Genomic DNA, 12423 nt, shown 5'->3' on the forward strand with positions numbered 1-12423 from the left:
GTAGCAACACAGACACAGCACCGCTCACTGGCCCTGCCACTTTCAAGAGCAGCAGGACACTAGGTCTCCTACTGTGCTCCACAGACACAGAAGATGAATGCGAGGCCGGGACTCCTGCCACCGAGGAGCTGTGCCATGATAGGCAAGTGGCCCGACCTCCCTGAGCCTCTGTCTCCTCAGCTGTAACCAAAAGGCAAGGACAGGCTCCATAGGACTGCAGCTGAGGACCCTGGGAGCTAACTGGTGAGGGACCCAAAACAGTGCCTGGCACGTGGCCAGGCCCCCTAGAATGCTGGCCATCAGCATCCTAGGGGCCATCAGATCCTAGGGGCTCTTGGGGGACAGGGTTCTTGCCTTTATTCTTGGGGGTCTCCCCAACAGGGCCTGCCAAGCAGCGTGCGGGAGCAGCTCTGGGGCTTCCCTGCTCTTGGTCTTGGAGTTCCCCAGCCCTGCTTCCTGGTGGTGCCACCCTGCCTGAGCAGCAGGTCCAGTCCCTCCCTCGGTTCTACCCCTGGCAGGTAGGGACTCCTGGGGTGATAACCCGGGGGCACCTGGCCTCTGGAGAGCAGGGCTGAGAGACCCGGGGAAGGGGATGTGAGGCAAGGGAGGTAGGAAGGAAGGGAGGGCAGACCCTGTCCCTGCCAGGTACCCTTTTATCCCCAGGCCCACACCTACCATTCTTGAAGGCCAGGAACTCAAAGACACTGTGGACGATGGACACGATGATGGTGAGCGCCAGCAGGTAGGGGTTGGTTTCCAGGAGGGCGACCTGGTGGGGGAGGACTGTGAGCACAGCACCACCCTGCCCTGCCCTGCCCCCGTCCTTGGGAGCCCTGGCAAGCCCTGCGGACCCCCCACTGACCCACCCTGGGCACTCCCAGAGAGGGAGAGTACACGCCTGGCAGGAAAGCCCATCAGAGAAGGGCAGAGGATGGTCACACGTAAAGCCAAGACATGGGGGAAGAAGCAGAGACTGGGAGGGAAATGAGGGGAGACGCAAGGACAGCGGGAGTGAGGAACAGAAACCCATCAGCAACCACCACCCCAGGCACACAAAGCCTGGGCAGAAAGATGGAGACACGGGAAGGTACTTAAGGACACAGAGAGAGCAGACATGAAGCAGGGGAGACAGGGCAGGGAGGTCCAAACCCAGACAGCCTGGCCACACAGAAGGCTGTGACAAGGACAGGGAAGCCAGGAGACAGAGCCCTCAGGGCCAGCCAGGGTGTGGGGGGCACTTCTTGCCCACTGTGGGGAGGGGGCCAGGTGGTCACAGAACCAGGGGCAGGGGGTCCTGGGCGGAGTCCCCAGCTGTGGGGCCAACTTGCCCCGGGGCGTGGCAGCCCAGGCAGGAGCCAGCGCTGGCGCTCACCTTCACCGAGTCCTGCTCCTCGTCCGACTGCTCGTACAGCTCGTCACCCAGGAAGTTCCAGGGCGACTTGGTGCTCTGCGCGGCGTAGAGCTGCCAGCGCCAGAGCGAGAGTGGGCAGAAGGACACGCGCAGCGGCAGGCTGGCCAGGCTCTCGTTGATGGGGTAGTAGTCCTTCTGCAGGTTCCAGTAGTCGTTGAAGTAGATGATGGGGTAGTAGTCACCACTCACAGCATCAAACTTCACATCTACAGGCACATGGCAGGGACCGCTCAGCCCGGCCAGGACCCCCGTGACAGACGTGAAGGACAGGGGCCATTTGTAGGCGGTGCCATAAGACATTGCAGGGCTTCCTGTCTCCTGGCCTCAGGGGATGGGACTAAGTGAAAGCGCAACAGGTCCCAACTAGAAGGCAGCAGGGGCTCAGCATGCAGGGTTATATATTTTTTTCTTGGCGCTACTGAGGATGGAACCCAGCTCCAAGCTATACCCCCAACCTTGTGTGTGTGTGTGTGTGTGTGTTACTGGGAATGAAACCCAGGGGCTTTCTACCTCCGGGCTACACTCCAGACCTATTTTATATTTTTATTTGGAAACAGGGTCTCACTAAGTTTCCGAGAGCCTAAGTAGTTGAGGCCGGCTTCGAACCTGTGCGATCCTCCAGTCTCAGCCTCTCAAGTACTAGGATTAGAGTGTGAGCCACCACGCCTGGCTTCCAGCCCTATTTTTTATTCTTTATTTTGAAGCAGGGTCTCACTGAGTTGCAAAGGGCCTACTAAGTAGCTGAGGCCGTCTGTGAGCCATGATCCTCCTGTCTCAGCTGGAGGATCCCAACTGTGGGAATTAACAAGCAGGCACCATCATGCTTGGCTTTTTATTCATTATTCTGAAACAGGGTCTCACTAAGTTGCAGAGGGCCTAAGTAGCAGAGGCTGGCTGCGAACCTGCGATCCTCCCATCTTAGCTTCCCAAATGCTGGGATTACAAGTGTACGCCACCACGCCCAGCTTATTTTTTTATTTTGAAACAGGGTCTCACTAGCTTCCTGAGAGGCCCACCACTCAGCTAAGGCTGTCCTCAACTTGCGATCCCTGTCTCAGCTTCCTGAATATTGAGATTATAGGTGTGTGCCACCATGCTGAGCTAGAATGCAGGATCTTGAAGCAACACTTCCCCAGCTGCTTAAACGCTCACAGCTGTTTCAGGTGGTTTTTTTTTCCTTTTTTTTTTTTTTTTTGGTACTGGGGGCTGACCCTGGGGTGTTCTACCTTACTCCCTGCCCTATTTTATTTTAAAATTTTGAAACAGCCGGGCGTGGTGGTGCACGCTTGTAATCCCAGCTTTCGGGAGGCTGAGACCAGAGGATCGCGGTTCGCGGACAGCCTCAGCTACTTAATGAGGACCTCTGCAACTCAGTGAGACCCGGTTTCAAAATAAAGAATAAAAAATAGGGCAGGGGGTGTAGCTCAGAGGTCGAATGCCCCTGGGTTCCACCCCCAGACCCGGAAAAAAAATCTAAACAGTGTATCACTAAGTTGCTGCAGGAGGCATCTAACCTGTGATCTTCCTCTCAGCCTCTCAAGTAGGGATCACAGGCAGGTGATCCACCATGCCCAACTCTGAAGCAATTTTTTTTTTTTTTTTTTTTTTGGCACTGGGGACTGAACCTAAGGGCATTATACCTTGAGCTATATCCCCAACCCTATTTTTTATTATTTATTGTGAAATAAGTTCTAAGTTGCAGAGGGCCTCATTAAGTAGCTGAGGCTGGCCTCGAACCTGCTATCCTCCTGTTTCAGCCTCTAAGTAATTGGATTACAAGTGTGTGCCACCACGCCTGGCTTCTAATGAAGTTTTTGAAAACAACTTGTACAATGGATGAGACCTGTCTATAAACTGGTTCTGGCAAGTGGAAGATAGTTCTGGGATCACCAGTGTAGTGGGTGTGGGAGGCGAGAGAAGGCAGGCAGGATGGGGAGCTCAGGAGGAGTGGAGACCGAGGGCCTAGCGCACCCTCCCCACGGGAGGCCTCTGCAAACGCAGCCAGACTGGGGCTTACACTGGTCCAAGGGAGGGGGCACGCTGCCCTTCACCCACGGCGTGTGGTCATCCACGATGTTGATGGTGATGTTGGGGTGCCAGTGGGAGATCACCTCCACGGGTCCGTAGTCCTCAGCCCTCTAGAGGTGGGGAGACGGGGTGGGTGGTGGGCCTCGGAGGCCGGCAGAGGTGCCCCACTGGCCCTGCTCACTTCCTCTCGAGGGTCCACGACAATTGTTGCTGAACAAGCACCGCAGCCCCTGGATGAGGGCTTGTCCTGGCTGGCCGAGTGCCAGCCTTTGGACTCCACGACCATGCCCCTCTAACCCAAGAGCAGAGGAGCCAGGCTAGCAGAGGCAGGGCCGGGCCGGGCCAGACTGCAGAGCCCAGCCTCGAGGCAGCAGCCTCCACACACTCGCCGCAGTGTCCCCCCTCACAGGGGCCACCAGGAAGGCTCTGTGCTCTCCAGGGAAAGCCCCCGGCCCCAGCTCAGCCGACGGGCCCGGCATCCCGCCACTCCTGTGAGAGCCATGTTCCTGTGTCCTCCTCAGTTCAGTGCCACCTGTTTGGACACCGACTACTGCGTCACCACACCCCGGCCGTGAGGCTGGCAGCACGCGTCCCCATCTGCAAAGTGGACTGGTGGCAGGACCCACCTCCTGAGTGCAAACTGGCTGTGGTGGCCTTGCCTGGAGCCCCCTGGGCTCCGCTGACCCCCTTCCCTGTGGAGGACACTGAGGCTCAGGCAGGCGAGCAGTGCGACGAAGCCCAAGAAACGTGGGCCCGCCGGCCTGGCAGCTGCACTCCCAGTGGCCCCGCAGCTCCCGCAGCCCCGACGGCCCACTCACACTTACCTTGATCATTTCCGGGTCGGCTTCGGTCTCTCCTGTCAGCAGGTTCTTGGTTTTCTGAAATCGCCTGCGCTTGTATTTGTTGATCACTGAGGGCCAGGGGGGAAGGGGCGATGTGAGCCTGTGGGCACCTGCATGTCCACATGCCACACCTGCCCACCCGCAGCCGCTCCCTGGCCTCCCTGCTGATGACCCATCACCTCCTCAATCTCAGCCAACTGTATCCCCACCTTTTCAGGGGCATCCCCTCCTCCCCCAGCTGAGTGCGCCTTCTCCAGAATCTCTCTGCCTGGTCCATCAGCCCAGCTGGGGACACCCCTCTGCGAACACCACACATCCAACCATCCTCCTAGCTCCAGGGCCTCAGGTCAGCCACGGGTCTCCCTCCTGGATGCCTGTGGCTGCCTTCTACAGAGACCGCTCTATCCCCACGATCTCTCCACAGGGCAGCCAACCATGATCTATAACCAAAAGACTCTGATGGTGGCACCTGCACTGACCACCCCTCATCCTCCCCACCACACTCTCCTTGCCCCTGGAATCCACTGCCCCGGGCCTTCAGACAGGGTGCTCAGTCTCCCAGGAACATGTCCCCTGCTTTCCTCATGGCTGGCTCCCTTCTACACAGTGCTCCTGTTATTCATGTTTCCGGAACCCTGCAGGCTACCAACCCTGTGTGGCAAGGTGGAGTCTGTCTTGAACCCTGACACATCCCTACACAGGCTGTGGACCCTCCATCATGAGAAACCAACAGGAAAAACAGTTTGGGGCTGAAAATCCCCAGCCAAGGTTGGCCTCACTTCCTCTTATGAAGGCCAGGCTGGCCACAGCCCCCCAGGCCCTGCCCGGGACACAGCTGGGGTGGGATGCGACTGCGTGGATCCCGTCGCCCCAACTCCACCCCGCCTGGGCTGTGCCTGCCCCTTCTGTGGCCCTCCACCCCTCCCTGGTGCTGGGAGGGACGGGAGATGGCAGAGAGCACTGGCCACTTTGGGGCGCCAGGATCAGATTCTGGCTCTGTCTCATGAACGCTAAGGCATGCTGGCGCGTTAGGTCACTTCCCCGGGCCTCATTCACCCTCTGGAGAAAAGGGACAAAAGCCACCACTTCAAGGCCAGGGCCTACTGCTCTTCCCAACACGGACATCATCCTTCGGTCCTCTCATTATAAACTCTTTTGAAGCAGGCCTGGCGCATATATTTGTAGTCCCAGCTACTCAGAGGGCTGGGGAAGGAGAACTGCTTGAACCCAGGGGTTCAAGACCAGCCTGGGTAACTAGGGAACCCAGCCATGCCTAGCAGTGCTTGCCTGTAATCACAGCCACTCGGGAGGCTGAGGCAAGATGATCGTAAGTTCAAGTCCAACCCGGGCAACGTAGTGAGACCCCAACTCAAAAAATATAACAGGCGTGAGGATCTAACTCAGTGGTAAAGCACCGCTGGGTTCAATCCTCAGAACCCCACCACCACACATACACACACACACATGGAAGAAGGAACATAAGACTACATCTCAAAAAATTTTTTCATCTGACAACTAGTCCCCATGTCTCGGGGAGCAGTACATACTGGCAGGGGGGTATCCTGGAGAATAAACTCTAGGAAGACAAGATTCACTGCTGTGCCTCGTTTGGGAGAGGTGGTCACGGGTAGGCAGGAGCTGGTGCTCTGAAAGGAGGCAGCGCTGGGGTGGAGGAGACACAGGCTGGGGCCATGGCCAGCTGGAGACAGCGTTACAGTAGGAGATGGGCCTGGCTCCAGTAGTTAGCCAGGATCACCTTTCATTCAAAGATAAAGCTTCCAATGAGCACTGAAAATGTGGCCGGTACAACTTAAGTGTGGTATGAGTATAGCATGTACCGTGGAGCTGGAAATGTGAAGAAAAAAAAAAAAAAAAGGAGCCAGACGGGGTGGTGCACATTTGTAATCCCAAAATTTGGGAGGCTAAGACAGGAGGACCTGGGTTCACAGCCAGCCTCAGCTACTTAGTGAGGTCCTTTGCAACTCAGAGAGACCCTGTTTCCAAATAAAGAATAAAAAATAGGGCTGGGGGTGTAGCTCAGAGGTAGAATGCCCCTGGGTTCCATCACCAGTACCACCAAAAAGGGGTGGGGGTAGGAATTCCTTCCATGCTGAAATGACAAGTTGTTGAGCTCAGTAACACTGTCATCGATGGGAATTTGTGGGCTTCGTTTGCCCCTCGTACTTACACTGCGGATTCTGTTCCTGGTGGGAACTGTAAATGGCCTCTCTGGCTCATATTGTATCTCCCTTAGGCCGGGCGTGGTGGCACACACTTGTAACTCCAGCATTCGGGAGGCTGAGACAAGAGGATGGTGGGTCGCAGACGGCCTCAGCTATTTAGTGAGGCCCTTTGCAACTCAGTGAGACCCTGTTTTGAAATAAAGACTAAAAAATAGGGCTGGGATGTAGCTCACAGGTAGAATGCCCCTGTATTTCATCCCAGTACCACACACACACACACACACACACACACGCACACACACGCACACACGCATCTCCCTACACAGTGCCGCTGCTCTGGACTGTGACACCTGGCCTCAGCAGAATGCTCTCCTTTCTCCTTTATTTTTATTTCTTCTTGTTACTGAGGATTGAACTCTGGGGTGCTCTATCACTGAGCTACATTCTCAGCCTATCATCCTATCTATCTACCTACCTACCCACCTAATGGTACTGGGCATTGAATCCAGGGACATTCTCCATCTGAGCTATACCCCCAGCCCTATTTTTTCTTGGGGGGGGGGATGGTAACCCATCTATCTCTAAGCTACACTCCCAGACCTATGTTTTTATATTTTTTTTACTTGGAAACAGTGTCTCCTAAGCCAGCGAGGCTGGCTTCGAACCTGTGTGATCCTCCTGTCTCGCCCCCCCCAAGCGTGGGGATTACAAGTGTGCACCACCACGCCCAGCTCCCAGCCCTTTTTTTTTTTTTTTTTTGGTCCTTTATTTTGAAACAGGGTCTCATTGAGTTGCAGAGGGCCTCACTAAGTAGCTGAGGCTAGCTATGAACCTGCAATCTTCCTGTCTCAACCTCCCAATTACTGAGATTACAAGTGTGCGCCACCGTGCCCAGCACAAGATCCTATTTCAAAAACAAAAAATAAATCAGGTGTGATGGGCATACATCATGTAATCACAGTACCTGGGAGGCTGAGACAGGAGATTGAAGGCTGGAAGCCAGCCAAAGCTCTTAGTGAGACCCCGTTTTAAAATAAAGAATAAGCCGGGCGTGGTAGCATATGCTTGTAATCCCAGTACTTGGGAGGCTGAGACAGGAGGATCACACAGGTTGAAGCCAGCCTTAGCTACTTAGTGAGGCTTTCAGCAACTTACTGAGACCCTGTTTCCAAGTAAAATATAAAACAGGTCTGGGAGTGTAGCCTGGAGGTAGAAAGCCCCTGGGTTCCACCCCCAGTACCCCCCCCCACATAAATAAATAAATAAATAAATAAATAAATAAATAAATATAAAATAAAGTAGGGCTGGGGGTATAACTTGGTAGAATGCCCCTGGCTTCAATCCCTGGTACCGCCAAAAAAAAAAAAAAAAAAAAAAAAAAAAAAAAAAAAAGGCTGGTGGCAGAGCTCAAGAGGTAGAATGTCCCTGGGTTCAATCCCAGTATCACAAATAAATAAATAAACAAACAAACAAGCAAACAAATAAATAATGAAAAAGGCTACAGTGGAGCTAGGTATGCTGGTGCACTCCTAGAATCCCAGTACTTGGAATCACAAGTTTGAGACAGCTTCAAGAAGTAGTGAGACTCTCATCAGCCTACCAAGATCCTATTTCAGAAAAATAAAATAGGTCTGGTGGTGTAGCTTAGAGGTAGAATGCTCTAGGTTCTACCCCTAGTACCATGACAGCCAGCCAAAGGGGACTTCTGTGATTATGCCCTCTCGTTCTTCACCCCTCGTGGCTAATCCTACGCCTCCCCATGCCCCTGCGCATAGCAATGCTGGCCCCGAGGCTGGGGAGAGGCCTGGTGATCTGGCTCTGCAGGTCTTCTGGGCGCATGGCCTGCTTCGAAGACCACACTAGCATGAGCAGGACAGCCGCAGCAACAGCTCACACTCACCAAAGTGAAGCCACAGCAGACACTGGCTTCAGACAGCGCCACAGGACCACCAGGCGGCTGTCAGATGAAGGGAAACAGGACCCTCCTGGGCCACGGCCAGGGCACCCTTGAGACATAAGGCAACTTAACCCGGACCCCTGACATCCACCTGCAAGGACACCTCTGCGGGGACAGGCCTGTAAGTCGCAGCCCCTCAGGCTACCTCTTCCCAACTCTCTCTCCAGGATGCCAGTCAGTGGCATGTCCCACAGAGCATGCTCACAAGCACGCTTACCTAGAATGCGCCTCACAAACTCCAGGGCACTTTTCCACATCAGCTCTGAGGGCTGACACGGGCTCACCAACTTTCATTCCATCCGATGCAGATGATAAAATAATGGCTATCACTCAATCTTTTTGTGTGTGTGTGTGTGGTACTAGGGATTGAACCCAGGGCCATTCTCCCCGAGCCACACCCAAGTTTGCTCCTCCTCCCTCCCTCTTTTTCAGGTACTAGGGATTAAACCCAGGGGCATTCTACCTCCGAGCTACACCCCCAGCCCTATTTTTTACTCATTATTTTGAAACAGGGTCTAAGTAGCTGAGGCTGTCCATAAACCTCGATTCTCCTGTCTCAGCCTCCCAAGTAAATGGGATTACAAGTGTGTCTTGGTGAGGCTATGCTCAAACCTGTTAATCTTTTGTCAGCTTCCCAAGTACTAGGATTATAGATGTGTGCCACCACATTCAGATTATTTATTTATTTATTTATTTATTTATTTTGCGGTCTGGAGATGGAACCCAGGGGCATTCGACTTCCGAACTACACCCCCTGCCCTATTTTTTTTTACTATTTATTTATTTATTTATTTATTTATTTTTTTTTTTTTTGGTGGTACTGGGGTTCCTGGAAGCCCTTCTACCTCCGGGCTACACTCCCAGACCTATTTTATATTTTTGAAACAGGGTCTCTTACGCCAGCGCGGCTGGCTTCGAACCTGCACGATCCTCCTGTTTCCGCCTCCCAAGCGCGGGGATTACAAGGGTGCACCACCACGCCCGGCCTTTACTCTTTATTTTGAAACAGGGTCTCAAGAAGTTGCGGAGGGCCTCGCTAAGTAAGTAGCTGAGGCTGTCCGCGAACCGCAATCCTCCTGAATGCTGGGATTATAAGCACGTGCCACCAAGCCCAGCTTAATTTATTAATTTTTCTGTGATACTGGTATTGAACCCAGGGGCATAGGATTACAGGTGTGTGCCACTACGCTCAGCTTCATTTAGTTATTTAATTCTTCTATGATAATGGGTATTGAACCCAGGGCATTCTATCTCTAAGCTGTAACTTCAACCCTTTTTTTTTTTTTTGCAGTACTGGAAATGGAACTCAGGGGGGCATCCTACCTCTGAGCTACACCCCCAGCCCTATTTTTTTATTCTTTATTTTGATATAGAGTCTCACTAAGTTGTGGAAGGTCTCACTAAGTAGCTAAGGCTGGCCACAAACCTGAGATCCTCCTGTCTCAGCCGGATTAGAAGCGTGCACCACCACGTCCAGCTCCATCTTATTTTATTTTTTTTTTTTTGCGGTACTGGGGATGGAACCCAGGGGCACTCTACCTCCAAGCGACACCCCCAGTCCTATTTTTTATTCTTTATTTTGAAACAGGGTCTCACTGAGTTGCAAAGGGCCTCACTAAGTAGCTGAAACTGGGTTTAAACCTGCGCAATCCTCCTGTCTCACTCAGCCTCCCAAATGCTGGGATTACAAGCGTATGCCACCATGCCTGGCTTATTTTTTTAATTTTTAAACAGGACCTGCTGGGTTGCTAAGGGTCTCACTAGGTTGCTGAGGCTGGCCTTGAGCCTATGATCCTCCCATCTCAGCCTCCCAAGTACTAGGATTACAAGTGTGTGCCACCATTCCCGGCTCCTTTAGCCATTTTTATACCAAAGGGAACAGGAAAGACCCAATACATATGAATACAATAACACCAGCAACTGCCACCCCAAACCTGCCAAATGGATGTAAGCAAGCCCAAGCAGAAGTTCTCAATAAAATAAAAGCTAGGGGGCGTTCACAAAGTTCATGGTAGGCGCCGGGGCTGGTGGCGCACGCTTGTAATCCCAGCATTTGGGAGGCTGAGACCGGAGGATCGCAGGTTGGCAGCCAGCCTCAGCTACTTAGGTTCTCCACAACTTATTGACACCCTGTTTCAAAATAAAGAATGAAATAGGGCTAGGGGAGTAGGTCTGGAGGTAGAATGCCCCTGGGTTCCATCCCCAGTACTGAAAAAAAATAAATAAATAAAAAAGAAAAATAATAATAAAATGGTAAAAAAAATAAAAATAAAAAAGAGGTCTGGGAGTGTTGCTCAGAGGTAAAACGTCCCTGGGTTCAAGCCCCAGTACCACACACAAAAAAGGCCACAGCCCTGATCTCCACGGCCTCCCAGCTTCCCTATGTCCCACCTGCCACCTCACAAAGGGTCCTGAGCACCTACTTCTGTACTCCATCAGGCCCTGTACAATCAGACAAGGTGCACACTCTCCCTTCAGAAGTTCCTTTCTCCCCTCCCTCCCTCTGTCCCCTCCTTCCAATGATGGGGATTGAACCCAGGGACATTCTACAATCTCAGCCCTATTTTATTATTTATTTGGAAACAAGCTCTCATTTCCTCACTAAGTCGCTATGGCTGGCTTCGAACCTGAAATCCTTTAGCCTCAGCCTCCCAAGTACTAGGATTACCTGCTTGCGCGCGCTGTCTGTCTGTCTGCCTGCCTGTCTGTCTCTCTCTTTCTCTCTCTCTCTCTCTTTTAATGTGACACTAGGGATGGAACCTAGGGGCATTCTACCTCCAAGCTATACCCCCAGTCCTATTTTTATTAGCTTATTTATTTATTTATTTTTGGTGGTACTGGGGGTGGAACCCAGAGGATTCCTACTCTCCAAGTTATACTCCCAGACCTATTTTATATTTGGAAACAGGGTCTCACTAAGTTGCTGAGAGCCTCACTCAGTAGCTGAGGCTGGCTTTCTGTGCGATCCTCCTGTCCTAGCCTCCCAAGCGCGGGGATTACAAGCTTGAGCCACCACGCCCAGCTTTTTATTTATTTATTTATTCGTACCAGGAACAGAACCCAGAGGCATTCTACCTCTGAGCTACATCCCCAGCCCTATTTTTTATTCTTTATTTTGAAACAGGGTCTCACTGAGTTGCAAAGGGCCTCACTAAGTAGCTGAGGGTGGCTGCAAACCTATGCGATCCTCCTGTCTCAGCCTCCCAAATGCTGGGATTACAAGTATGAGCCAACATGCTTGGCATTAGTCTTTTAATTTTTTGAAACAGGGTCTCACTGAGTTGCAAAGGGCCTCGCTAAGTAGCTGAGACTGTCCAGGAACCGCGATCCTCCAGTCTCTGCCTCCAAAATGCTGGGATTACAAGCATGCGCCACCACACCTGGCTTCTTCTGCTCTTTCTATTCCATTCCTCTCAGGTCCACCTGCCTAGTGTCACAGAGTTCACACAGGACAGGTAGGGTTCAGGCCAGTTTATTTTTTTTTCCCCCTCTGGTGCTGGGAATTGAACCCAGGATCATTCTACCTCTGAGCTACATACCCAACTCCCTCTCTCTCCCTCCCCCTTCCTTTCTATTATTATTAATTTTTTTTGGTGGTATTGGAGATGGAACCCAGGGACATTCTACCTCTGAGCTATACCCCCCAGCTCTATTTTTTTTTTTTGTTTTGTTTTGTTTTTTGGTGGAACTAGGGTTCCTGGAAACCCTACCTCAGGGCTATACTCCCAGACCTTTTTTTAAAATTTTTATTTGGAAACAGGGTCTCTTAAGCCAGCAAGGCTGACTTCGAACCTCCAGCAAGGCTGTGCGATCCTCCTATCTCAGCCTCCCAAGTGTGGGGATTACAAGCATGAGTCACCACGCCCAGCCCTATGTTTTATTCTTTATTTTGAACCAGGGTCTCACTGAGTTGCAAAGGGCTGAGCTTCACTTAATAGTAGCTGAGGCTGTCCGAGAACCTGGATCCTCTGATCTCAGCCTCCCGAATTCTGGGATTACAAG

At 52.3% G+C, this 12423-nt stretch overlaps 1 protein-coding gene across 1 annotated transcript in view; it reads right to left on the reverse strand.

The window, feature by feature from the left end:
- Positions 1 to 12423, reverse strand: part of CLPTM1 (CLPTM1 regulator of GABA type A receptor forward trafficking) — a gene marked incomplete at its 3' end in the record, with an annotated part of 48179 nt that overhangs the window by 3757 nt on the left and 31999 nt on the right. Inside the window, exons 6-9 of the mRNA XM_080703394.1 lie at positions 4264 to 4349; positions 3429 to 3549; positions 1373 to 1617; positions 676 to 769 (exon numbers count right to left, since the gene is read on the reverse strand). Of these exons, the coding sequence (XP_080559520.1) occupies positions 676 to 769; positions 1373 to 1617; positions 3429 to 3549; positions 4264 to 4349 (546 nt within the window). The remainder of the gene's footprint in view (positions 1 to 675; positions 770 to 1372; positions 1618 to 3428; positions 3550 to 4263; positions 4350 to 12423) is intronic.

This window comes from Muscardinus avellanarius, assembly GCF_963383645.1.
Source record: "Muscardinus avellanarius genome assembly, chromosome: 10".
Taxonomy (NCBI): Eukaryota; Metazoa; Chordata; class Mammalia; order Rodentia; family Gliridae; genus Muscardinus; species Muscardinus avellanarius.